The sequence below is a fragment of the Alligator mississippiensis genome, chromosome 3 (assembly GCF_030867095.1).
Source record: "Alligator mississippiensis isolate rAllMis1 chromosome 3, rAllMis1, whole genome shotgun sequence".
In the NCBI taxonomy this organism is placed as follows: Eukaryota; Metazoa; Chordata; order Crocodylia; family Alligatoridae; genus Alligator; species Alligator mississippiensis.
This window is the reverse complement of record NC_081826.1, coordinates 90,456,419-90,484,068: the sequence shown is the minus strand read 5'-3', so window position 1 is coordinate 90,484,068 and position 27,650 is coordinate 90,456,419. Positions and strand designations below refer to the sequence as shown.

The 27,650-nt window shown below is 40.6% G+C and overlaps 1 protein-coding gene across 2 annotated transcripts; it reads right to left on the bottom strand.

Annotated features, from left to right (window-relative positions):
• Nucleotides 1–27,558, bottom strand: NDC80 (NDC80 kinetochore complex component). Of its 2 annotated transcripts, none has more exons than XM_006269514.4 (17): nt 27,472–27,558; nt 21,493–21,600; nt 20,777–20,863; nt 18,891–19,014; nt 18,567–18,739; nt 16,928–17,030; nt 15,717–15,806; nt 13,673–13,766; nt 12,635–12,741; nt 11,469–11,613; nt 10,993–11,198; nt 7,445–7,597; nt 6,073–6,162; nt 4,029–4,121; nt 1,732–1,862; nt 728–830; nt 1–328 (listed from the first exon to the last, which is right to left on the bottom strand). In XM_006269514.4, exons 2-17 carry the CDS (start codon nt 21,588–21,590, stop codon nt 206–208), a joined length of 1,920 nt encoding a protein of 639 aa, XP_006269576.1. In that variant the 5' UTR covers nt 21,591–21,600; nt 27,472–27,558; the 3' UTR covers nt 1–205. The 2 variants fall into 2 exon arrangements, with proteins under 2 accessions (XP_006269576.1, XP_014462156.1); XM_014606670.3 differs by lacking the exon at nt 27,472–27,558 and adding an exon at nt 27,226–27,463.
• Between the last annotated feature and the right edge of the window lie 92 nt (nt 27,559–27,650).

Genomic DNA, 27,650 nt, shown 5'->3' with positions numbered 1-27,650 from the left:
TGAAACTTCATACAATTTTATTAATGGCTTACAGAATTATGCATAGATTAAAAACTAAAATAGAAACTAAGGTTTAAAAATGTCCCTAAAAATATTAACACTGATACAGATGACAAAATGAAGTTGACAGGCAATGCTCATGTTCAAAGATAGATGCCTCTAGAGCTCCACTGCACAAAAAAGTTCACTTTTCTCCTTTTGAGAATTACAGAGCATCAGCCTTCTTCCTATAGTTGTCTAGGATCTCTCTCAAGTTTGCCAACAGATTTTCAGATGCGAATTCTTCAAAGTCTCTATCAATTTTTGCTTTCTGTTCCCCGAGGTATTTCTAGAAGGGAGTTACAGTAAATTAGTTACAGTTTCAGCAATGTAACCATGGCCTCTGCTTAAATTTAGGGATCTGCAGTTGCACACGTTTGAATGTCACTTTCTAGCACTGAAGTGTTTTAAACCACCTTGTTCTTGCAGAAGATTTAGAAGGTAGAAAACCAAACCTGACAAGATATTACTATTACATACTCAACTGTTGTCTTTGATCTGTACTAAACAACTTTCTTATCAAAGCTCCCAAAGTTCTGGTTAGCCTGACTACAAGTACTGTTCGGTATTTAAAAATTCTAATACATATGCATTTGATATAGATGTAGCTATCTTTTTTTTTTTTTTTTTTTTTAAAGTGTCATATGCAGAAGGATTTCATTGTAAAACAGTAGCAATTATGACATACCTCCACTGATACTAAATGAGTTGTAATTACTTCCAAGAGACGGTTCAAGTTATCACCCACTTTTCTGCTCTCTTCTGTTGTCGTCTGCATAACAACCTGGTATCTAAAGTTAAACAGCACAGTCACTTTGCTATGGTTAAAGGATAGGAAGATTACTGGAAAGCTTTCATAGAATAATTAATTTCAAATTGGATCGAAACTTGTTTAGTACATACATTTGCAAAATAATGACTATTAATCTGGTCAATTAAGAATAAAGGATCACTAGGAAAATGAGATATGAAGATAATTATATCAAAGTATAACCTTCCTGATTTTTTGTACTTGTAGTATGGAACTCAAATGGGCCTCTGCTGGATCCTCAAACTCTACTACAGCAGTGTCAAACATAAGGCCAAGGGGCCAAATGGAGTTTGACTTCCCTACTCTACTAGAAACAGATACATGTTCTGAAAGTGCTTGGAAACCGAATAAGCATGTCTATAGAGCAAACAGTAAGTGTATTACAGAATATTTATCAATCAATGAAAAAAACTCTAAAGCTTTAAGTTTGCAGAAATTATATCAAGTCTAGCTCAAAAAAAAAAAAAAAAAGAAAAAATTTGGTACCTGTTCACTGTCCAATTTGAGAAATTTTATAAGAAGCTAGATGTGTTAGAACTTAACACACAACCTATCCCAGGGGTCAGCAACCTATGGCTCAAAACCTTTGAATCTGGCCCTCAGAACCATGGTTTCGGCAGTAGGGGCTCCTCCCTGTGCTGTGTTGCAGCCAGCTGTCTGGGACTCCAGCAGAGGGGGAGCTCTGCCAGTCTGCTGGCACTGGCTTAAGCAGAAGGGGGCTTTCACTGTGCCATGCACCAAGTGACAGCAGCTGGGTATTAATGTGCACCTGCCTCTGACCTGAGCAGGGTCATTCCAGCCCTATCCCATTGGAAAGTGTTGCCAATCCCTGACCTACCCAATAAATCTTGAAAGCCAGATCAAGAAGTCATTAGACTTACTGCCGCTGAACATCATGAAGCTCATTCATGGCTTCACTAAAACCTTCATTGACTCCACTCTCAAGTAAGTGTTTATGCTTCTCTAACAATTCCAGCTCATTTGCACATTTTTTCTCCTCTTCTTCAGCTTCCTGAAATGAACAGCAGATGAGAGATTAGAAGGAAAAATAGAAATATTGCCCTAAGAGACTGAACAATGTTTTCAATTTATGACTGACACTTACAGGAAAATTATTAAATCATACATACTCGTTATTCCAAAATGCATTTGGTGTGGTAGAAAAAATAAAAACCATTTGCGGGGTTCTGTTGTAGTATTGAGTATTACCTGCACTTCACCTTTCTAAGCTTACATTCCTGCAAATCTCCCTTTCAACATGCCAGATGTTCCAAGTCTGTTACCATCACCCATTTAGGTTATTTGGAATTTATTTACCCTTCTTATAATTGGAATATTTCTACCAATTTTTAAACTATAATTTAATTTTTAAAAAGTATTTCACTTTTCTACAGAATGACTTTCTATATTCAGTAGGGTCATAATGTCGATGGTCCAATAAGGGATGTTACCAAATAACTGTATTCAGGAAGACTCAAACTGGCAAGATGTATAGTGCTGGCAAACCCACAAAAATTAACCAAACTGATTTATAATCTTAAGTTTAGAAGCTTTACAAGACCTTTGCTCAAAAAAAAAAAAAAAAAAAAAGCTGGTGGAAATTGATAACATCTCTTTAACGTTGCATAGTACTATAGAAGGGTTATATATAAAGTATATAGAAGGGTTATATCAATTAAGTCTTATTATAACCAACCTTGCAGCTTCTGGGTATTTTACTGAATTACCTCAATAGCATGGAATATGCACAGTTTATGTCAGTAGCCAAGTTTCAAATGCATTTATGCCAACAGACTAGTTCAATAGCCTTCAGCAACCTAAGCAGTTCACCAATTAGCAAGTCATGCAGAACCTCTTGTTTCTAGTGTTAACACTAACTTATTTGAAAAATAATTTTTTTCTTATCAGTGTCAGAATAGTTCTCAGAACAATAATAGACAGAGGAAGGCTTGCTACGGAATGCCACAGGCTCCCAAACAGCAAAGATGATGTCAGGAGGATAAGTCAGTAGCCAGTGGAAGGGGCACTCTTATTCAAAAGAGAAATTTAACCATGAAGCCCCTCCACCATGAGCCATAACACCACTGGTGATGCTATAATAGTCAACATATGCATAAGTGATATACAAAGTGGTACTGAAGCATAATGGAAAATGGGAATTGGAGCTTGTTACCTAGATTATAGGTAACCTTGTGGGTTGGCTACTGATAAAAAGACAAACACGTCTATACACCCTCACCTTCTATTTGCTTTCACTTCAAAACTCCCAAACCCCTATTTTTCCCCAAAGTCTGGCTACACATGACACCACAACAGATTTTCACCTATACCAGCCGGGGACACGAGAGGTGGGAGGAGTGTAAAACACAGACTAGCAGCAGGTTTTGAATTTGCCAAATTCTCCAAATTTCCCCCTAGTCTACACCTCGTTTATCGATTGCCGATTCTGATAAATGAGTTTTCTGACCTGGTTTTATTAAAGTTTGTTGTTTCACTGAAACTTTTGGAACTGGACTGAACCAGATCTCTTGTGGACTTGGAAGGTATCAACTAGTTGAGATTAATGTGCTTGGGAAAGTAAAAGGCAGGGTTTCCCTATTTCCTTTCAACTTTCCAATTGTGGAATGCTGTTCAACACTGTCCTGTTTCTTCTTTACCTTAGTTTACTGTCTTTTCTGACAAGGCTGTTTTGTTTTTACAAATGATTTCAGCAAAACTCTCTCTATATTATAGCAAAATAACATCCGATACATTTGGTCACAGCAATCACTACTACTACTATTTTAAGCTACGATATAGCGTATTTGGATTCTTTAACATATGGTCTTCCCTTACGTTTCCTTTCAGGCCTTGTGCTTTGTATAGTTGCATCTCATTGCTGTGTTAGCTAAACATATGGATGGCTTCCTCTACTCTGCTGACCAAGCTAGTGGTCACAGCTTGGGGGGTCTTCTGCTTAGCCATGCTTCTGCAGCTTGGCCTAGGTCCCTTGAAAATGGTTTAGGCTGGCAACAAACTGCCCTACTGAATGTTAGATCAAGGCTTTCGAGTGCTTACTCTCAATTATGTCCTAGTTTTCTTATGGGTGTAGCAGTACTACAGCTCAAAAGGTCACCCAGAAAGTAGATTGTCAGTGCAAAAATCTTTAACATATTTGCTTTATAAAAATAATGCTTACCTTAAGTTTTTGATGATAAAGGTCATCCAGCTTTTGTACTTCTTCCTTCAGTACTTTTACACTGCTTTTCTTTTCCACAACCATCGTGTTCACCTGGAAGTATAAAATGTAGTCAAAACCCTCCCCCCAAAAAACTAACAAGTCTGCTTCATATGCAGGTTTGAGGTGGAGCAACATACCCCACTTGCATCACTACAGGATCACATAACAGCTACAGCATAAAGCTGCTGTGAGCTCAAGTGGCAGCTTTTCCTCCCCCTTTTGAAGCCACTACATTTATCCTTACCCCAAGATGACTGAACTCAAAGCTAAATGTTATATACAGTAGTCTTTTGTTAACCAAAACAGGTGCCTAACAAGCTTCATGCATTTGCTGCCTCATTCTTAGTCAGATAGCTGATGAGACTGAAGAGTCTTTCTTAATATCCATTAAAGCCCCCCACTGCTCCTTTTTTGAGAATGGCATGTTTTGCAATTTGCTCACACTGTATAACTTCATAAATCTGGCATGCTTGGGACTGAGCACTTGCCTGAAATCTGAAAATTTGGATTTTGAAACCGGAATGGTGGTCGGTCACAGAGCTGGGGGGAGTAGTGGCAGCAAGTCCCGGAACAGCGGTCGCATGCAGAGCAATGGTGTGCAGTGCTGGATGGCAGCAGCAGCCACCATGTGCAAGCTTTCTCTCCTGTTGCTCCAGGACCAGCTGCTGCTTCCCCCTCTGCTGCTTCCGGCTTCCCCCAGCTTCTGCTACTCCCTGCTGTGCTGGATTGTTAAGAGTTCTGGATTTATGAGGTTATATTGTATTAACAATTGTGAAATAAGTGGAGCCAGTTTGTTTTTGCAACAGTAAAGACAGAAAAATGTTTCAGCACTACAGAAGATAGCACCAGTCTGGATATTCGTAGATTCCCGACTGCCATGTAGAATCTGAACATTTTTACATATTTAATACAAGGAAATTTAAAGCTCATAAATTTCTAACTGTGTTTTCATAGGCAAAAATAATCTCCACTAACAGAGAAGATAAGAATGTCCCTGAAGAAAATGAGATTAGAATAAACTTGCTACCTACCCACACAGATTATCCAAGAAGTCCAACAAGACCTTAAAAAGTCTTATTAATTACACAAATCCATATTTTCAAAAAAAGTGACAACTGAAATGTTTCAAACTGCATTCAAGATGTCTACAATAACTCTGAATATTCTTACTATCTATTTATTTACTAGAAATGGAATGGATAGTTTAGTATGCAAAAAAATTAGATCAAAACTTTTCATGTACAAAGAACCAATAATAAATAACTTAAAGAACCTGTAGTAACAGTACACTCAGCAATATGTTGTTTCTCTCAGAAAGGTCAAAAGGCAATTGATCCTTTTCTGAGTTTTACCCAGATATACCTGCAGTTTTTTCCTGTACTGCTCCCAAGCTTGCAATACTTTTCCTAGTCTAATCCATTGTTCTCTTTCAAATCCTTCTTGGACTTAATTCTGCTTCGAAATGTAGAGATGTTAAACAAATCAGTGACTGTTACGCTAGTGAGGAGTGTGGGACAGCCCATTTTACTTTAAAAAAATTAAAAAAGTTAAAAAGTTATCCATCATCATCTGTAGGCTGTCCAACAACTGACAGCCCACAGAAGCTGGACAGCCCTGATCCCATAAAATGCTTTTATTAGTCTGTCACTAAGTGTAGACTGTTTAAATTTAATACTGAAATTTCAAGATGCCATAAGCCAATGATTCTGCAGAATGATACAACATGCTAGGGTACTTTAAGATCCTTTCAAGGGTACCGTGTAATGTTAATACTGTTAGGTGTGCAAAAAGGACTCATGATAAACACATATTTCAAATAGAAATCCACAGTATGAAAAACATTGTGCCCTGTTGTGGTCCAAGTTAATAAGAGTAACAGAAGAACTACTCTTATTTTTCAGTTCACCAAAAAACAAGTGAAAACCAACAGCTGGCACTTTCCAAAGGGTACCCCGAAGTCTAAAAAAGTTGAGAACCACTGTAAAAAGTATACATGATGCACCTGTTCTAAAGTATCTTCCAAACCCATTTTCCGGTGGGTAGCTTGTCTGATTTCTTCTTCAGTCTGGTTTATGAGTTCCATAAGAGGAGCCTGTAATATAATGCAAAACCACGTAAAAAATGGAAATGCCACAACAAGAACATATTCCAGCAAACCTCCAGAATTTCTTTACAAACTTAGACATAAACATAATCCCTATTATGCAGAGTTAAAATAATACCACAACTCCAACCTCTGAAAAACTGGAAAATTTGAAACCATGTTCAACATGACACACACATTAAAACAAGCCATTTTAATAGCAAAAAGTAGACTGGAAGTGATGTCTGCATTGCCACTCCCTTTGAAGGGAAATTCCCTCCTGTGCTTTTTATTTAGATTATATACCTTACCATGTGTGGCAAGGACAGGGTCCCAGCCCCTGCTATGCTCCTGCAGGACTGGCCATGCTGACCAGGAACTCACCCGTTCGGGCCCAGATGAGCAGTGCATCTCAGGTGCTTGGGGGGGTGAAACAGCTGCTGGCAGTCCCGGGAACACAAGGACACACTCCGGGAAATGGGCCCCAGTTGGTCCACAGAGGGAAGTGAGCAGTTTAAAAAGAAGACGCCAAGAATAGCTTGGCGTTTGGCATCCCTGGTGCAGGAAATATTATAAAATGCTGCAGGGAGAGAGGGGAGGGATTCCTAAAGAAGACCTACATGCCAGACCCTCATGAGCTTACTGGGACCAGGATGAGCCATGATCAGCCCACTCTCCCTGAAAGATAAGTAAACAGGCACAAGGGTTTTCCTCGCAGAAGCCCGAGCTGTGCCCAGGGGGAATTACATCCGTGGGGGACAGTTGGTGCAAACCATCTGAGAAGGAGGGAGGGACATCAGGAAAGAAAAAGCAAGCCAGTCTTCCAGGAAGAGCGGGGACCCAGGAGGAAACAGAGGCAACTACAATAAAGGAAAGGGTTAGACACGTCCTGCTGGTGAGGAAAAAACTAAGCAGAGACCCAAAGGCAAAAGCAGAGCATACTTTGGAGAAGAGAGAAGAAATCTGAGTAATTCTCCCATAATTTTAATTTTAAAAAAGGGGAAGAGGGAATAGAGGGCCCTCTCTTTGATTTAGTTCCTCCGGAATGGAGAAAGATAGGGAAAAAGTCTTCCCCCCCAAAGATTTAGAGTTAAGAGGGAAGCTATACTTAGTTCCCAGAAAAGGGCACTTAAAAGAAGCCTAAGTCAGGAGACCTGGGACTTGTGGGAAGAAGTGCGAAGGAGTTCTTGGAGGTGATCCTGACTTAAATGAGACTAGTCCTATAGCAGCCAGGTCAGCACAGGAAGAGATTAAGACCGGAGACAACGAGAGAGCAGCAGTAACTACTTACATTGATCTGTGTTCTGTATTGGACTAGACAATTTGGTCCTGCCTCAGGGTTAAACTTAATCTCAAAGTCAAGGCCTTTGGAATTCTCTGCGCTTACAGGGATGAGTTTCAGCTTTCGAGCCAGTTTATGATACTCTGCAAGTTGCGTTTCAATCTGTTTGGGAGAGAAAAAAGCCCAAAATGAATAAATTTAAAGCATATACCATTTTGACAAGTCTTCATTGCTCTGGCTACAACTTCTCCATAGCTATTGTTAGTGTATCATTTGGTTTAACTACTTTTCTAAGATTCAGACAGAAAATCTACAAAACTTCTCATAACTTATAAAAGGCAAGAGTGCTCTCACATACAATGTGCCCTGAAATGAGATAAACACCTTATTTTTGAAAAGCAAAAATGATGCAAAAGATCTTTCTTTAAGTACCTGCTATAAGTAGCAGTGTGCTTGGCTCCCTACCTGCTCATTGTTCTGCTCCCTGTGGATTGTGTGCAAGCTTTACTTTTGCCCAGTAAGTGGCAGGTATTGATTGCTCTCACCATATTACCTTTTCTATAATACTTGCTCCAATATCTAGCAGCTAGTTTTGGGGGAAAAAAAGTTACACATGGTATACAACAAAATACAGCAGTTTAACCTGCTTCCTTTCTACTGGCCTCTTTTACTCATGAAGTGTGAATATTCAATAAATGTACCTAGTCACTTAATGCAATTCATAGATTGCAAGGCCAGAAGGGACCTCAGAAGATCATCAGGTCTAGCCCCCTGCACCAAACAGAAAAGATAACTGGGGGTCAGGGGATACCAGCGAGGTGACTGTCTAGTCTCCTCTTGAAGATTTCCAGGGTAGCTGATTACACCACCTCTGGAGGGAGCTTTTCCTGGTCTGGATACCTTGACTGTGAAGTTTTTCCTAATGTTGAGCCTGAAATTGGTCTTCCAGGAGTTTGTGGCCATTACTCCTGGTTTTCCCCTCGGGTGCCCTGGTGATCAGTTGCTCATTGAGCCCTTGATGTACTCCCCTAGTGTAGTGGTAAGCTGCTACTAGGTCCCCTCTCAGCCTTCTTTTCCTTATGCTGAAGAGTCCCAGATCCCTCAGCCTTTCCTCGTATGGCTTGCCTTTTGAGACTCTGATATATGGGTGGCTCTTCTTTGGATTCTCTCAAGCTTGTCCGTGTCCTTGTTAAAGTGTGGTGCCCAGAACTCACTCGCCTCTTTTTTTTTTTTTTTTCTCTAAGTTTTACAGTTAGAAGGCAAGTGACACTTAATATATAGGAATCAGACAGGATCTTTTGATCTTTCCATTTTAAAATGGAATATCAAGAGCCACAACTGAATTTTCAGCTGAAGCAAGAAATGAATCTAACCCTAGAAATGAGTGAAGATGATAAAATAACATAATTTATATTGCAACAGCAGTATTTAGCTAAATGAATGTGGTGCTAACCTTATGATAGTACAAGTTGTAGCCATGATACTCCAGAAATTATGCGTGGGGAAGATTTCTTAGGGTGATATCTTTTACTGGCCCAACCGTATAGTTAGGATAGAGTTAGAGTTAAGCAAGGTTTCAAATGCAAGGCATTGACCTGAGAAAGAAGAATGTCTTGCATTCAAAAGCTTGTCTAATGCTATTGTCCCAATAACCGGATTAACCCGAATACAAGGAGGTTCCCCCCCAAAAATCAGCAAGGGGGGGAAAAAAAAGCCTCTCAGCTAAATTCACATACAAGGAAACCTCATTAAACTGCTGCCAAAAGCAGCATGTGCTCAGTAATGGAAACCAACTATATACCGAACACTGAGCATGTTTATAAAACACTTGGCCCACATTGAGCAACCACACTGATGACAAACTTTAATTTTTTTTATTTTTTTTTTTAATAGAAATTGTTTGTGTTCCAAGCCAAAACCAGCCAAATCAAATCCAAATCCATGAGTCAGTCCAGAACCATAAGTGGCCCTACAACCAGCAAACATCTTCCCCCCCCCCCACCAGGGGCTTCAGATATTTTCAATGTCTTTGGCAGGCATCCTATGTGTAGGCCCTAAGTCCAGAGGCTTGGGGTTCAGATGCCCCCAAGTTTCGTTTGCCCTCAGCCACACAGCCAAGAACAGTTATCCCCCAGGGGCTTAAGGAAAAGTAACTTCTTGGACCCAGATGCATGGTGTTTCCCCTGCCAGGTAAGTGATGGGAAGCTACTACAGGGATATGTTTATGTAGCCCATCTGAATAAGATGCATTAGTGCCTGCTGTACGCAGCCCCCCTCAGGGCCGACTCTTTTTCTAAGTTATGGTGAGCCACAACATTGAATAAATTTCAACTTCTTCATTACCATAGCTGAGGTGTGCCTCTCTCATTTCCAATGATTCCCGTTTCTTCACCAGCTTTAAATGTCTGGCAAACATCACTAATAAAATCATGGGGCCTAAAACAGTTCTCCCAGAACCCCTGTCAGCCCCTCTCTCAACTTATGATTAGTGTGGCTCCACCTTCCATGAGATTGAGCCAGACCAGGTTGCCCTGTGCCTCATCTGCATATACATTTTTGGAGGATCCGAGGACTCATGACAAGAACACACGCTAACAGTCATGAGTGGGGGCCACACACACACACTGATCAGTAGTGAGCTGTGAGGTCACCATGGCTTGAAGTGCTGTGGACTCTGCTGGAGCCCATCCCAATGAACATATAATAAATCATGAGCCTTCTGGCTTTAGTTTAATATAAATGCACAGTTTGTACTATAAGTAGGTACAAAACGTGCTGCTTAAAAAAAAAGGTTCATTTGTGGGGTACATGTTCTAAAATTTGCAGTAGTTAAAAAAAAAGGTAAAATGGATGTGTTCTAGATGAAATACATCTACAGGTACCATATTCAAATTACTACATATATGTTTAGGTCAAGTTCATTTTTTTTTTTTTTTTAAATTTGCTCCCGACTGCCATATACTCAGGAACAGCAGTGTCCAGCAATAAAAGGGGGCAGGAAGGGGCTACAACAGGAAGAAGGCTGGGGAGCTGCCTAGCCCCCAGATTTTAATTTTCCCTGCTGCAGCAGTGGGAAAGGGACAAACTTAAAAGACAGACCTCCAATAATTACATTCTATACCTGGAAAATTATAACAAATTTATAAGTTTGCTATAATTAGATTGGGGGGGGGAGAGAAAGAGAGTCATCAATATGTTATCTTATATTTTTTAGTAAACATGGTATATCGTTGGTTCAATAAAAGATATTAACTTCAGAAACCCTTGCCTCTGCTAACCTTATTAACTTATTTGCTGTTTTAACATCAGTGATTGAGAGCTGTACAATATTCCTCTTTTCACTCTTGATGAATAACTATATGAAAAGACAACTTCCCCTACACACAAAATAGGTAGTGAGGCAGAGGAAGAGGGTTCAAAAGAATACTAAACAGGTACTATTTTATCATTTTTCATCTAAGATATTCCTGATACTGTTGAATTCATTAGGAAAGAGTTTTTAATTTCAGTTTTAAGAATGACAACTGCCTTTCAAACATAGTAGCAGTTTCACATACCGCCTCTTTGCCTCTAGCATATTTTAGCTCCTCATTCCACAACAAGTGTTGTTCTGCTTCCAGCTCCTTAGTCAGTTTGTTGATAGTTTGCTGCAACTCATTTCTTTCATGATTTATTCTCTTAATGTCTGCAACCGAGTACTTTTGGTTCTCAAATATGTGCTGGAGGCGAGCATTTTCTTGCTTCATTGCTTCAACTTTTATTTCTGAGAGTACAAAACCATTTGTTAAAAATACTGTGACCACAGAAGAAAAATCCTTGTCTATGCATTAAAAAAAAAAAAAGAAAGGCAGGCACATTTTAGCCCAAGAACTAATCATCCATGTACAGAGTAGCTACAAGTCATATAATATCTTTATTTCACATTTGTTTGGGAAAGTCTCCCTTTGAGATGTGGACAGTATACACGTCTCTTACAGCAGTAAGACAGCTGTTTATTAACTTGGTCAAGCATTTGTGACTTATGTTTTCTTACCTGCTGCTTCAAATTCCTCATTAATGCCTTTCAGTTTCTGGTCAAGGACGGCTGCATGAGACTCGAGATTAGCTAAGTAAGCCTGGTATTTCTGAACATCTGCTTGCAAAGAAGATTTCACTTTTCGTAGTGAAACTAAACGATCCTGTGGGGAAGGGGGATTGGCAAATGAAACAACTACCTTCTCAATTAATCTATAGAAATAACTACTACTATAGAAATAGTTCTACTTTATAAGAACAGTGCGATTACAGACAACATTGAGCTACATGAGATTTCCATTTGAACACCCTCATTTTAGATATCTGTAGCAATTGATTTAAAGTAAAATCTATCTAAAGCTGTTTTTAAGCCTAAACATTTCATTCTGAAAGCCTCCAACATCTACTTATATTACAGTAACACCTAGGAGTCCAAATCAACACTAGTGGCTAATGTAACATTATTAGGTGCATCGTATAGATAAGTAGTAAGAGAGTTCTGCTTCAGATAATTCAAATTGGTGGTTTGGTAAGGCTAACAAACAAACAAACAAACAAACAAAACAGAGGAGAAGGTAGAAAACCAAGGAAACATTTAAAATGAGCACATTTGGAATAGCAAGCAGTACTCTTAGATGCCTGCCTAAACAGACACTACACTAATTTAAGTTTACCAGCAACAAAACTAACTTTTCAAACATAAAACTTTCCCAGAAATGGTAAAACATCTGGACCATTTTCACTGGCCCTATACATTCTTCCCTACAAAAGAATCCTAGATAACCTACCCTAAACTAACTGTAAGGAATTCTTTTGAAGTTCCTTAGTTCCTACACTGAAGTCTGGAGAAACAGTGCTTAACATTTTGTTAGCTAAAATTTTGAATGATACGAAATCTTTGAACTTATGTGAAAATACCTGCACAATACTAAACTGCGACTGAAAATTCCCCAGTAAATGTTTCATATTACATTGGTTTTAGAACAAACGATACATAGACCAAGTTAGATTATGAATTCTGGAACAGGAAGAAGTGTTTAGATTCTATTGGTTTCCTATTCTTATTAGTGTATCAATGTCTATTTTTTTTTTTTTTTAATTAAAAGCAGCAGAGTGCTGAAAACAAAATTCAGAGTCAAGCTTAAAACACAACTTAGCATTGCTCATACAGATATGTTTACTCACTGGCTCACTTTCTCTCTCTTTCTCCAGTCTTGCAATCTCTTCATTTAACCTTTTGTTTTCTGCTTCCAGAGCCTCCACCTGGAATTCATCTGCATTAAACAAATCCTCTGAAAAACAAAAACGAAATGAAACAAAAGATTGTCTTTAAATAGCCTAGAACATCAGCATCCTTACCAAATGATACCCGTCTCCTTGACAAGACTTAAAATGGAAGCTAAAACTATAAGAATGCTCATCACACAATACAGGAGATGGACAAAAAGGTTATTTAAAAATTGTTCAGGCAAACAAAATTCAAACAGAAGCTGAGATCTGAGTGACGGGTTCCAGGAAACAAGTGTTTCAAATTTTTTGGTCATATATACTATGCTATAACAATGATCGTGTCATAACGGATATCTTTTCCCAGCTTCTGATGGTGGACAGTTGCATGATCTCTGTGTTATCAGTATGTGCTTGTATTAAAGAGACAAACAAACAAGAAAACCTGAACAGCTGTAGTTTTATTTTCTCCTTCTGTTCTTCTAATTCTGCTTCTGTCCCACATGCTTCTCTGCAGTTACAGCCATCTCTTCCCTTGCTCCCTGCCTATGATGAACATCTACCCGCTTGCCTTTTCTGAAGATTTCACACTGTTGCCAATTTGTTTTCTTGCCAGCAGCAGTCAACTTCAAATGTGACTGGTGGTCCTCATTTGAGGTCTCCTACACAAACAGAAGCCACTGGCACAAGGAACAAAGTGCTGTCCTTATTTCTATAAACTCAGTATTAGATTTCTGGAGATGATAGAAACAGTAAAGTCAGCACTACAACCTGCCAGTTTCCTGAAAACCATCAGAAAGCATGATGGCTATTTGCAGTGGTGTTGGGGAGAAGGAACTAACAACCTTTTATCTGTAAATGGAACAAGTCTGATGTTGAAATGAGAGAGCCAAACATGGAAAAAACTAGTCACTTTACACAGAACAGCTTTATTTTAACTAAAAGAATTTCTGGCAACCTAAATTAAACAAACAAAACCAAAACAGAAAACCTTACTTAGCTTCGACTGCACTTCTGCATCAAATTCCTCGTAAGTGTCTCCACCCTTCATAAAGTGCTCATAGCACTTTACTGTATAGTCCAAGAAAAGCTGGAAAAAAAAGTGTAAACTTTCAGGAAGAGCCAAGAGATGGAAAAACCTGGACATACAGTTCCACTCAGCAAATGGAACATTTTAAATAAGAAGAAAACCTGTTACCAGCTTGATTATTAAATGCTATCTATCTTACAACGCACAGTGACAGGGCCCAAACCATGACCCTAATATTTTAAAACTAAAAAAAGACATTTCACACTTCAGCCAACCAACCAAGGGAAAACTAGATCTCAGAACATTACCAGTTTCTGTTAATTCTCTTTGGCTGTCTCTCAATTAGTTTGAATGAGACAGGGTAGTAGAATGGTGCAAGGAAGCTGTTCTTAATGCAGGGAATAGTGTGAAAGAAGGTACAAAGATGAAAATGTGAAAAACCAAGAAATTGGTGAAAGGCAACAGACTGAAATGGACAGCAGGCAAAAAACAAACAGTAGTAAGTAGAAGAACTATTCAGAAATCTGAAGATGAGGTTTTAATGTTTGACTTTTATGAAAGTCAGAACTGATAGGATTTAAAATTGAAAGCCACCTTCTTCATGGACTGGAGGCAAACAAAGAAAGAAGTCAGGAAGCATAAAGTTAGCTGTTGTGACAATATGATCGAGGCATGATGGATAAGGATTCCATAGAACATGATGGGGAGAAGGATAAGTTAGACCAAAATGGGTAAAGAGCAGTTATAGTGGAAGGAGGAGACAAAAATGGAGTAGCAGTTAGCAGATACATGCAAGAAACATTTGGAGGAAAAGTGAACAGAGGATGTGTCCACACATGCAGGTACGTGCACTTGCAGCAGCTCAAATAGGAGTGGCACAAATTTGAACTAGGGATTACTGCCTCAGCGCACGTGCACAGACAAGCACTTTGGTGTGGGGCAAATTGTGCCAGTTGGGGGAAAATAACCCTGCCCAGCTCCTCCTGGATCTGCAGCCAGGGCGGGAGCTATAGCCTAGGGTCAGCACCTGTGCTGGCCCCAGCAGTATAAAAAGCTGCCCTGGCAAGTAGCTCAGGGCTACTTGCTCTCAGGAGCTTCTGGGGCCCAGCCAATTGGTATCTGGGGACACTACCTCTTGCGCCAGCTGGACTGCTGCAGCAGCCCTAACCAAGAGTTCCTTGCACCCTCTACCCGCTGCAGCAGTCTGACAGTGGGGGCTGCTGCCAACTGTGACAGCATGCGACCCCAAGGCTACACACCTGCTAGATCCGGATGGGGACTGCACAGCCGCAGCAAAGGTATTTTTAGTGAAAAAAAATAGGGTAATCGGGCCTTGGTTCAGGAATCAATCCCACATTTATAACATTGTTTCTTATGAGAAAATTGGTTCCGAGTTACGTTTTGACTTAAGATGCAGTTTTTAGGAACCAATTGCAAGTTGCAAGTCTGAGGACTGCCTGTATAGAAACTCATTATTGGGGGAAGTAGTAAATATGCTAGCCTGGAAGTAGTCTTGCATTCAGGTAAATAGGTAGCTTGATGGACTAAAATAAAAACTTCTCTATCCAGATTTGATAGCCAGTCTCTATCCACAGGTGGAACCATTAAGATGGCCTTGACTCACATTCAGGGAATTAGTTTATCACTAATTTATCCATGCCTAGAAGAGAAGGGAAACGGGCAATTTGTTTCCCTTCCCCCATCCCACCGCACAATAATGAAGACTCTTGAGTACTGCATCTCTGAGAGGGCAATTAAGCTTATATAGCAAACATTATTCAGTACAATTTTCTATCATTTGGAAAATAAGGAGTAGTCCAATCTTGCTCTATCAAAGATAATTTATATTATGCTAAATTGCTTTCTGAAGAAAGCATTGAGAATATAAGACTGGAAAAAAAGAGACTATAAACTAGTTTAGTGTGATTTTTATGTTTACAGGTTACACTGTTCCATGACAGTATCCTGAAGAACACAGATGAAGCATTATCAGCAAATGAGTTATGGTACCTTGTTATGTACAATTCCATTTTCTGTCTCTCCTCCCCAGCCTTGTGCTTCATCAAATGATGGTGCATTTTCCCTCATGGCACAGTATATCTAGAGGAGATAAATGACAACTTTTGTATGGGCTGTTTAAAGTAATGTATGAGAGCAAAACTTCTGAAGACATCCAGTAACTCCTGTGTCAGAATTTTGTTAAGTTTATCATTTGAGAGATGCTGGCAGGCAGCCCCCACACTGAAGCACCCTCATGCCCCAGCCAGTCACATTGGCGTCTTCATGTCCAGTGCTGTGGAGCCTCACAGACCTGCACATGTAGATGCGAGACGTTTAGTGAGGAGCTAATTAGTCTACTTTGCAGTAAACATCTCAGACATTAAACTAACAGGATTAGTCATTTATGTTGCTGCAATTCAGAAATGTATCTACCAAGGGAGATTCTGGTCCAGTGGCACTAACTCTGCATCCCTCAAACAACAAACTTAACAGGACTTGTTCCACAGCCAGTCCCTCCACAGCACGTTGAACCGGGTTGGAGCAGCCCCAGGCTGGCTGGCTGACCCCCCCCGCCCAAGTTCCCTGCCAGCTAGGGCTGCTACAAAATCGGGCTCAATGTGCTGTGCCAGGCACACGTAAACGTGGTGCCCAGGAGCAATAAACTCCAGCTTGATATAAGTGTAGGTGCACCCAGTAAAAACAAAACTACACTAGTTATCTCCCACATGTGAACCAAATGCACTCTTGCAACTATGAACACTGGAAGTTTAAAGGTGGGATTTTCAGGAATGCTTCTCTTGTTTAAGAGCATGCAACCAGTTGTCTGGCATGCATACCAAAGTTTTTAATGAAAATCCTGCCCACAGAGTTTAAATTTAGGAGAAGCAGTGATAGGTTCACAAGGAAAACTTCTTTGTAGCAAGTTGATTTTGAGTCCTAACATACAGATTAATTTAATCATATTTTTAAGCATTCAAATATTTGGCACAGCAACATCTTTTGAGTGCAGGCATTCATCAAAATCATAAATTAACAAGTCATTTTATATAGCATTACAAGTCATAAGGCTGAGAGCTAGTTTACAGTAACACAACAAATATCTTGCATTTTCTTTAAATATCCCAAGTAGCATATTGGCAAAACAAAGTCATTAAGAGGCCTCTTATGAAACTAATATTCTATTCAAAAGCCAGTGGAGGCTCAGATAAATCAGATAGTACCTTAATACAATCAATTAACCAAACCAAAGCTGCAACAATCTGTGGCCATGTGTGTGGTGCTCCCACTGTGTACAAAGAACTTTTTGATAATACAAAAGGATACCTACAAAGAAAGAAAAAGCTTGATCAGGATGACTTTCCCATAACAGACAAGATAGAGCTCTTTCACATATCTCCAGGTTCACCTTGCCTATAAGAAGAAAGCAACCTAGATTCTCCTATATATCTGAAACAGAACATTAACCCACAATGACAGGGATGCAATATTCTTTTGGTGCGAGGAGGTAGCTATTTCTTGCATATACAAAGATTCTGTTGGGACCAGAAAGGGTAACGCCGTGCTAAATATTAACTGGTTCCCTATCCCATCCTAGTTTACTGGACACATTTTCTGCTTTCTGATCATGAAGAAATCTCTTAGTTCTTATTCTTCTAGGCTGCTGTCACCTCACAGAGCAGATGCTACTCTGAAAAATTCTCCCATTTTCTGTCCCAAGCTTATCTTCGCTGTCCCGTGCAATAAGCATAAATAACGGCATGAGAGACCAGCAGAGAGGCCTGTGAAGGACAGTTCTACAGAAGGGAGGACTGGTGTGGTACAGCTGTATGATGCCCACATTTTCCATGCTGCCCCAGGCTAGGTCATACCTTCCCAGGACAGATTATGGGCCAGATCTATTCCACAGACCCTTAAGTAGCTGACCCTGGAGTTAAGAATTAAAAGGGTAAGGAGCTTAAGACGACTTGCTGGTAAATGGACAAAGTTTCAAATGCAAGTGTCAATTAATGTAACTGTCAGCTTGAACATTTAAAATGAATGATTTAACTACCCTTCCAGCCCAGGCAACCAGATCACACTGAAATTTTTCACTTGGGATTGGATACCATGTTTTTGTCATTGTATTTTTTTTTTTTTTTAAATCAGGCTCTAAAGCAAAAAAGATAACTATTATGGAGACAAGTAGAGGTGCACCGATGCATTGGACCGATATAAATAAAATTGGCCATACTGGAAATCAGCCCAATGGGGCCGATAATTTGGTCAATAGATTTAATAGATTTCATAGACACTAGGGCTGGAAGGGGAAGATCATCGAGTCCAGCCCCCTGCCCCATTTTCCCTATACTGATGTGAAGGTTGGAGCAGGGGGGAAGAAACGGGACTGACACCTTGTCTTGGATTTGGGTAAATATGGTAATTCTTTGGTGGGTGTGGGAGGGGTATCTTGCTGGTTTTGATTTCTTCTCTTGGCTACTGAAATATATTAGGAGAAACTAAATTACTAGACCCTGGAAGAAGTCTTTTTTTTTTTTAAATCTAGGACACTGTAATTCCACACCTGAAGTGGAATGCTTAAGTCTACTATGAATAAAGCTGTTTGCACAGCTTAAAAGTTACAAGGAAAGTTTCCAACATAAACATTTCTCCCATTCTATAAACCCAGACATCAACAGCACCACGCTACTGCCAGGAAATTAAAATGTGAAATCAATTATTAAGTCTGATTATTTCATGCAACTTATTTTAATTTTAGTGAGTAAAGTGAAAACAAACCAAACACATATGTAACACTTCCTAAAACAGATCATATAGAAACAGGAGTAAAGAAATTGATAAGAACAAATTTTTTATATATACCCAAGCTCTTTAAAAATTCTGGGGATTTCCTCTTCAAACTTTGAATCAGGAAGCTCATAAGAAGGGCAGAGGAACCCATAGATAAAGGTGAAGATCTTTAAGAAGTCCTTAACTGATGGAGACTGGAGTGACTTCATGGAGACATTATGGGCGTAACCATTCTCAACAAGATACTGTAAAAAAACAACAAAACAAAAACACATTTCTACACATATCTGGTAGATGAGCATTGAAACAGAGTGTATGTTTGAGGTCAAGGAAAAACAGATTAAAATTAGCATCATTTGGATTAAAAGCAAACATTTAAAGAAAATGGTAAAATACCTCACAGAGCTGTCTGATACACTGCTGGACAAATGCTTTGTCATGAAGTGGCCTAGGATCCTTGATCTTTTCTGTACCAAACACACCAAACTGACTGTTACGTGATCCTCCAGGACCACTTGTTCTAGGAGGAAAAAAAAAAGGCAAATTGTTATGATAGATCTGGAGGATCCATCCATGCAGAACTAATGAACTCTGCTTAAGCCCTAATTCTTACCTCATGCTCTTTTGCTAAGGGGGGGCCGCAGAGTATCTGTCTCCAAATAGAATAGCTATTGAAGTAGATAAACATTCAAATAAATCATGCCTGTACAGAGCTTCAGGATGACTATCTTGGCTGAAGCCAGTGTTCTCCAACTACTCAGCAGAGAGCTGTCATTTTAAGGGATGGAATCAGTAGTCCTGAAAGGGCTACAAAATGACTCCCAGGGCATTGTTTGTGTATGCCTGATGTATGTTTACCAAAACAACTGCTATACTTCCAACTCAGCCAAGGACAAAGGACATGCAGGGGTCAGAGAAATGCTTCAAAACACCCTCAAGGCAAACATTAAGAAGAGTGGCATTGACACCACAAATTAGGAAAAATTAGCTTGGGACAGGATTACATGGAAATGGCTTGAGAGAAGGTTCATATTACTTTGTGGAAAATCATCTCACCCTACAGACAGAAAAACATAAGCGGAAGGAAAGGAAACAAGACCAAGAAATCTGTGGCAGGGGTTCAGGCTAGATCTGTTCAGGTCCTTCCTGATCCTAGCTACTATGAAACTATGTGGTCCAACGCTCCCTTTAACTACCACCTGTGGCATTTGCTAAAGAGGCTGCAGCTCTAGGATTGGTATTCTTAGCCATCAACAGGCTAATTTACAGCCCTTCACCTGACTTGTGGGAATGATCATCCTTGATCGTGATGGATTGCCACCTGTAAGTGCTGAGTTAAGATAAAAACTTAGAAGCAGGTTTTCTGAGTGAGGGGGGACCTGTCAAAGCTGAAGGACCCTGATTATTGATGTCAGACAAAGTGATTTCATTTTTCAGAAAAGCTATTCATTAGGGAAGCAAGGTTCAGCGAAGCATATCTGGAATTCTGAAAAAACTGGGACTTTGGTCAGTTCTTTCTCACTGCATTCTTTGGTAGGGAATGGTATTATACATGGCTCTTGTTTCACACAGATATTTCACATGCTGTTGAAAGTGAAGAGTTATTTTTGTTTTTTAAGCAATCCTTTTGCAAAGTCTGCACATTATTGCATGAGAATGGAGCTCTGAAAAAGGACTACTGGGTGGTCAAGAAGAATGTCAGCAATAGTCTTGGGGGCCCAAGACTTCCTGTAGGGGTAACACCTTCTGTGTGATGGAGAGGTAGAATCAGAGATGACAGTGACCCCTGCAGCAGCAATGGGGGAGAAAAGGGAAGCAGCACCTGGACAACAAGCCCAGAGGCTGCCAGTTGGACAGCCCTGCTTTAGCTCATTTTCCTGGGTCTTCCAAATGACCAGTAAAAAAAACAACAAAACACACTATCTGAGGCCAGTGTGCAATCAGTCCATTAAGAAGAGTTTTCCTACTGACCTCTTGTTACTGTACTTCTTATAAGGCAGAATAAGTCTACCTGAGAAGTTGCCAAGTCCTGCACTGCTGAACACTTGTGAGGGGAAGGACAGACTGCTTAAATTGCTCCTGCTCTACAGTTGCATCAGGCTATTGATCAGGGAACCGAGAAAGGGCAAGGACATTGACCACAACCTGTAGATCCTCATGTGCTGCCCCAAACCCATTCACTCCCAGTAGATACAAATCTCCAGGGGAAAAAACGGATCACAGGAATCTTTGAAGAGTCATGAGTATTCTGTGATAGCGCAGAATCCTCAAGTTAGCCATACCTTTTTCCAAAAAAGCTGACTTTTCTTTCTGAGGTACCAGATGCAGGCTTGCTCAAGCTCAACTTCCCAAAGGTTGTTCGGTCTTGCCTTGAAAAGAAAATGTGTTTGTATAAATTTCTTGCAGTTCAATTATTTCATCTCTTGGCTCACTGAAGAAAACAAACACATACTGAAAATAAGCAGCAAGTTAAACTATTAGAATTAATTTATTAACAAATGTTAACTAGTTGAAGACTGTCAGATGTAGAAAACACTTTTGTCAAATGATTTTATGAGCACTGATACAAAAGAGAAGTCAACTGTGAGTACTTAAAATGTTTAGATCTCAAAGTAATTATGCATTGACTATACTGCATACATATGCACACAATCTAGATCAGCATATTAAAAGTTAATCCCATGATGCAAATGATAGTTTAAGGGACAAATCCTGCAGAGACTTGAACACATATCTAATGCAGAAGTCAGAAGGTCAAAGTTCATCTTAAACCCAGTGGTGAGTGGGGTTAAAAGCACAAGTTTCTATAACCAGTGACATAGAAGGAAGCCATTACGTTTGACTACCTTGACTAGGTACCTTTGAACTAGGTTAATGGGTACCAGTTCACAGCCGAGTCCAAACTTACATGTCTGGATTCATGCTTTTGCTCTTCTCCTACCTAGATACACCTAACTTTATAGAAATCCATTCTGAATGACACAATTGTAACACTTACCTTTGAGGTGTTTGTAACATCCTGTTGGAATCCTGAACTCTCAAGGGCATTGCAGACTGCCGACCACTGCCACCACTGGTACTCGAGCTCCGCCTCATTGTGGTTAAACTATGAAGCATAGTACACTGGTTTTAGAGAAATATTTACAGTAGAGGTGGCCAGCCTAGAGCCTGCATGCCACAGGTGGCATGGGCAGTCTGTGTGTGTGGCATAAGGTAGATCAGGGAGGGGATGGCAGCACACCCACAGATACGGCAAGAAGCAGAAAGCAGGGCAAAAGACCAGGCACAGGTAGGGGACTGGAGTGGCACTTGAGGCAAGTATGGAGTTAATTTGTGGCATACATGCCAAGAAGGTTGCTCCTCACTGATAGCAGCATAACTGTTTTGTGAAAGCGCTGGGCTGAACTACAACCTATCAGTAGGCTAGAACAGCAATCTAATGGCACATTTCCTCCTTTAAAATAATAAAATTAATTGATTTAGCTATTGTGCTCCTGAAGTACACCTTCCAGATGTGATCTGCAAACTCAGGTAAGACAGCACACACACAAAAAGAGAATGTTACTAAAGGGCAACCCCCAGCCATTTCTTTAAGTGTTCACTAAGTGCAAAGCTCATTAACAGCAACACTAACATTAAATGAACTGTTTCGCAGGTAATCATTTCAGAAAAAGCATCTGGCCTTCATGACAACTCTACCAGTTCAGTTCATTTTATACATTCATTGGGATAGACATAGCAGTAGCATAGTTCCTAGCACTCTAGTAATAATCCCTGGGAGGGATGAGACTCCTGAAGTGCTCACCCACCCTACGGAGTCACAGAGCATGTTATCTCGATGGCCTTCCTAGAGGACCTTTGTGGCCTTATGTAGGCAGACACAGAGATTTGGGGCGGAAAAATTTCCCAGTGCTTTATTTTTCTGTGGGAAATTTTCCATTTCTAAAAATTCATCGTTTCATAAAATTCGTTAGTAACAACGAATGGATGCCAAGATAATATTAGGCAAGCTTGGCAACTTCAAAGTTGTAATTAATGTTTTTCCAGGTTATTATGCCTAGGAAGTATGTGAGAGAATACATACATGTTTTATTGATTTGCAAACAGCAGGGTGAATACACTCACATAACCCAAACCAAAAATCAAGTTATGAATTCACCTAACTGGATGTGCAGGTCAAATCAAAACCAAAGCTAAAATTCTTATTTCATCTCAGACTAAAAGTGAGAGCAAAACCAAAACTAAAATGGCGATTAATTTGTGTTTCACTTTCAGTACAGCAAACACACGGAGCAGTGTCTCATTTCTTCTCTTGAGCTGGGGAAAATGGAAGTGTTTGCATAAGATTTGTTAGTTTTTTTAGTCTTTTTGGTTTGAAATAGTCATAACAATGCCTAATCAGAAAACAAACCCTAGTATGTGGCATCATTATAGTGAAGTTCAAGCCACTGAAGGAAGGAAGAAAGTTGGTAGATGTAAATATTGTGGGCAGGAATATGCTAACAATGCAACAAAAATGAAGAAACATTTAATAACACGTAGAAACTTTCCTGAAAGAGTACAAGCCAGATACAGAAAGCTAATACAACAAAGTAGTGGAACAATATCATCTGAGAAAAGTCTACTTCAGGAATCCTATGCAAGTAAACAAATTGATATGTTAAACAACACACAGCGTAGACTAGCATCTATATTGTTTTAAAACATTATAAATTAAAAAAATTGTTAATGCAAGTCTGGGCTATTATTTATTTATTTAAAATACTTGTATCCAGCTTCTTTGCTCGCACTAAGCAGTCAAAGTGGCTTAGGCATAACAATAACTTAAAAAAAAAAACATAATAGATAAATAGTTAACTATTTCAACTCAGCAGAGTGAACGTGGTCCTCTGGCCGATGGCAGAGGCCAGACTATACTTCCCTTTGGCTCTGCAGTCCCCAGGCAGCTGAGCAGTAAGTTGAGCAGCAGTGTTCTTTCTGGCAGGGAGGGGGGAAGCAAGCTCCCTGCCACTTCTTCTGATGCATGAAACCAGACTAGAATAGGCTAAAATAAAAGTCTTTTCCCCCTTTTGTTGCAGGAACTTGGGAGATCAAGAAAAAGCAGATGAGACATTAGCTCAAGCTATATTTGCAAGTGGTACATCTCTTTCCATAACTGAAAATCAATACAGGAAGGAACATTATATACTAATACGCCCATCATATAAGTTACCGTCATGTTATTGCTTATCACTTTCTCTCTTGAACATTATGTTAGCAACACCTAAACCAATATTCCTGAAAGCAATTACTACCAAATCTTCTCATTATATGGGTGAATACATTGCCAAATTACTGAGTGAAGAGATTGAAAGTGCAGGTCCCTCCAAGGTACAAGCCCATGTAACTGATAATGCAAGTAACATGAAAGCTGCATGGCAAATATTAAAGGCAAAGTATCCTCATTTAATAGTACAGTAAGAGCTCTGTTATCCGGTATCCCTCGGGAATGGGGGATGCTGGATAACAAGATATGCCAGTTAATTGAGTGGCTTGGGCCCCCTGCTTCTCCTTCCACATCTGGGGTGTCCCGCTGCCCCTCCTGCAGGCCCTATGGGACAAGGAGGCGGGGCCCTGTGCAGCCTGTTATGTCCCTGGGCCACGGGGGCTCAGCAGTGCAGGTTGCTTTGCCCCAGGCCATGGGGGCTCGGAGAAACCAGAAGTGCCATGGTGGACAATTCCAGTTTCATTTTATTTTATAAGCTGGCATGCCAGTTAATTGAGCATGCCGGCTTGTAAGATGCCAGTTAACAGAATTTTTCCTGTATTTGGCTGTCTTGCTTGTGGGCTGAATCTTCTGGCAAAGACATAGTAAGTGTGAATACAATAAAGACAATATTGGCAAACTGCAAAGCAATTGTGAAGGTATTCAACAATCATCATTTGTTGCTAATCAGACCAAAGAAATTAAAGAAAGAGAGGAAGGGGAAGAAAAGTGCACTTTTATTGCCAGGAGAAACTAGATGGGGCTCGGGTACAAAGTGTTTAGTGTACATAGTTTGCTGTACACAAGAACTGTTTGCAGTGTGCTTCAATAGATGACATAGTATCCCAGATTATTCCCATGAACATTCGGAAGCAGATTCTTGCCAATGATGTGTTCTGGGTTCGAATTCAAGGAGCATTCAATTTGCTACTACCACTTTCAGTGGTTATCAAGAAACTTGAAGGAGATACACCAAGCCCTTTAAATATTCTAGAGATATTCAGACAACTGAATAAAAATCTAATTGAGCTTTTGCCTCCTTTATCTCTGTCCAAAAAAGTAGTAGTAAAACAAATGTTTACTAAAAAACATGAACCCGAAAGCTTGCTTAATAACTATTCTCCAACTATTTGGGTTGGTCTAATAAAAGATATCAGTCACCCAACGAGCCTTGTCTACTAAAAAATCTGAGTTTTGATCTTATCCAGTTCATCTGGCAGCAAACCTTTTGGATGCTCAACACAGAGGACAACATTTATCAGAAAATGAATTATCTACTGCTCTCAATACAATTACGGAAGTAGCTATGAATGTCCCCAACATTGATGAAACAGCTGTGATGATGGACATTGCCGAGCACTGTGCAAAAGAAAAAACTTTGAAGCAAAGACATCTTTTGGTGCACAGCAGAGAATATTTTTCCTCTCAAATGGTAGAAGGGATACTGTAACACCTGACTGTTGCCCAGGATTGCTCTAAGGATCCTAAGCATTCCACTAACAGCAACTTCTTATGAACAGAACTGGAAGGCTTTCAGCTCAATCAGGACAAAAAAAGAATAGACTAACAAATGAACATACTGCTAAGCTTGTTTCTACTTCTCAACATCTCTTGCTTCTGGAGAATCAGTCAGAAGCACAATTAGTGACGCAGAACCATCCTTTAGTGAAAGAGAATCTGGTTCAAGTAGATCTGTATCAGATTTGCCTCAATTTGATTCTGAAATGGAACTAATAAGTAGTGCAAGTGATTCTACAGATAGTGACAGTGAAACTGGGGGTGCCACGATGACCTCAGTGGAAGAGAGTTAAACTCTGTTGAAGCAGGCGAGTAGACAACTACAGCTTATCATGCACAGTTCTTTGGGTGTGCTAAAATTAGTGTGTCAACAGTTTTCAGTGCCTTTGGGTTTTTTGCTTGAATTTAAACAAACAATGTAAAGGAAGTACATGCTATTGTGTGTTGTCTTTACATCTTAACAAGTATTCCAATAAAAACAATTTCTTTCCACATAAAGCTTTGAATTTGTTTGAATATAACATTTAAACCACATTAAGTGTGCTGTATGTCAGTTTTTTCCTAATCAAATATTTCAGTTCAAATACTTGTGGCTATTGGGACATAAAATTAACACGAGGGTACTACTTTAGTTTTGTTTACTAAATATAAGTCAAATAAACATGCTAAATTAGATCTTGCTTTATTTAGGGCATTGGAAAATTTTCCAATTCAAAATTTTCCAGAAACCCACATCTCTGGGCAGAGATTTGAAGAGTACCACTTCAGCATGCATTAATTAACATAATTCCTTCACGTTTGCAGAGACCAATAAAGTAAATGCTGAAATCTGACAAAGTATTGAACTGTATTGTAGCATTTCAATGGAATAGCTTACTTCACTGAGGATAACCTCAGAAACTGCCTGGGAAGAAGCTAGTGAGGCTCAGCCTCATGTGGAGCATTGCAGGGACAGCCACGCCAGGCAAGGGGAGCACAGCCAGGATGAGCCAGGCCAGTCTGGCTCTGCGTTGCATCATACGTGTCCGGGCCTTGTAGCCAGGACCTGCATGCTGCAGCTGAGAAGGGACAGACGGGGCTGGCTCCCCACCTGCCACCATCCCCCCACCCCCCACCATAACACCACACGCTACCAGAGGGCCCCCCCCCCCCACAGTCCTACACCCCGCACCATATCCACACACACACACACCAACACCCTTCCATCCCCCCACCATACTCCCAAACACACCCACACCCTCTCATATCCATTCCCACATTCTCCCCCACCCCTCCACCATATACCTTTTACCCCTACCCCTCCAAACCCCCTCCCACACTTCCTCACCCCAACTATATACCCCACTCCCTGTCCTCCTCCACATACCACATTCAGCATACCCACACCCACTCCCCAACCACACTACCCCCACATACACCCCGGACACAATATACAAGAGTGCAATTTGAGCTATTACACAATCACCTCTAGATATGCTGCACAAACACACAAAATCGGGGCAAACGTATTTTTCAAATAAAAATTAAAATATGATTTTTTTTTCAGTTTCAAGGTGGCAATTTCCCCCTCCCAGAAGTAACTCTGGGGCAAGAGGAGGGACTTCTGGTCCCAAGACAGTGACCAGGAGGTGGGGCACCTGCCAGGGGGCAGGGCTGTCCATACAGCCCTCAGGAACTCATTAAGCATCCCTCCAGCTGAAATAGTTGCCCACCCTCAATCTAGCACCTTTCTCTTTCAAGCCCCCTTTGGGTAGTTGAAGGCTGCTATTAAATCCATTCTCAGTTTTCTCTTCTCTAGACTAAGTGAGCCCAGTTCCCTCAGGCTCTCCTCACAAGTCATGCCCTCCAGGGCCCAGAACTCTTTTTGTTGCTCTCTGCTGGTCTCTCTCCCAATTCGTCCACATCCTTTCTATAGGGTCGGGGGGGGGGGGGGGGGGAAACTGGGCAGTGCTTCAGATGTGGCCTCACCAGGGCTGAGTAGAGGAGAAGAGTCACTTCCCTGACCCTGCTGGCAGCGCTCTATCAGTGTAGGCCGGACGCTGTTGGCCTTCTCGGAGAAGCCCCGGCCACACACAGCCTCGGCAGGATCGACGCTGCTGTGAGCAGGGAGCTGGACCGGAGTCTCCGCAGCTCCAACCCTCCTTTTCAAGAGGCCTAGGACAGGGCGGGACGCGCGGCCCCAGAAGGCGGCAGCGGCGGCCCCCCCCCGCTCACCTGCGGACCGTTGTCGCCGTCACCTCAACAAATTTCAAATCCACCCGCCGCTGTGTCTGACGTCACGAGTAGGCAGGCGCGAGGCAGCGCAACGGTAACTCCCGCCTTCCAGCCCCCCGCGGCGTTTCATTGGATGTCATTTCTTGACGGACGGGCTGGCGTCCAACCGCCGAGCACCG

What these genes read in the sequence shown, in the direction of transcription:
- NDC80 (XM_006269514.4), bottom strand. Translation starts at nt 21,590, where the DNA reads ATGAGGCGGAGCTCGAGTACCAGTGGTGGCAGTGGTCGGCAGTCTGCA. An exon ending in AGAATTTTTAAAGAGCTTGG is followed by an intron (nt 17,031 to 18,566) that starts GTATATATAAAA and finishes CTTTCTTTGTAG; the next exon opens with GTATCCTTTTGTATTATCAA. An exon ending in AAGAGAGAGAAAGTGAGCCA is followed by an intron (nt 11,614 to 12,634) that starts GTGAGTAAACAT and finishes CCTTCCCCACAG; the next exon opens with GATCGTTTAGTTTCACTACG.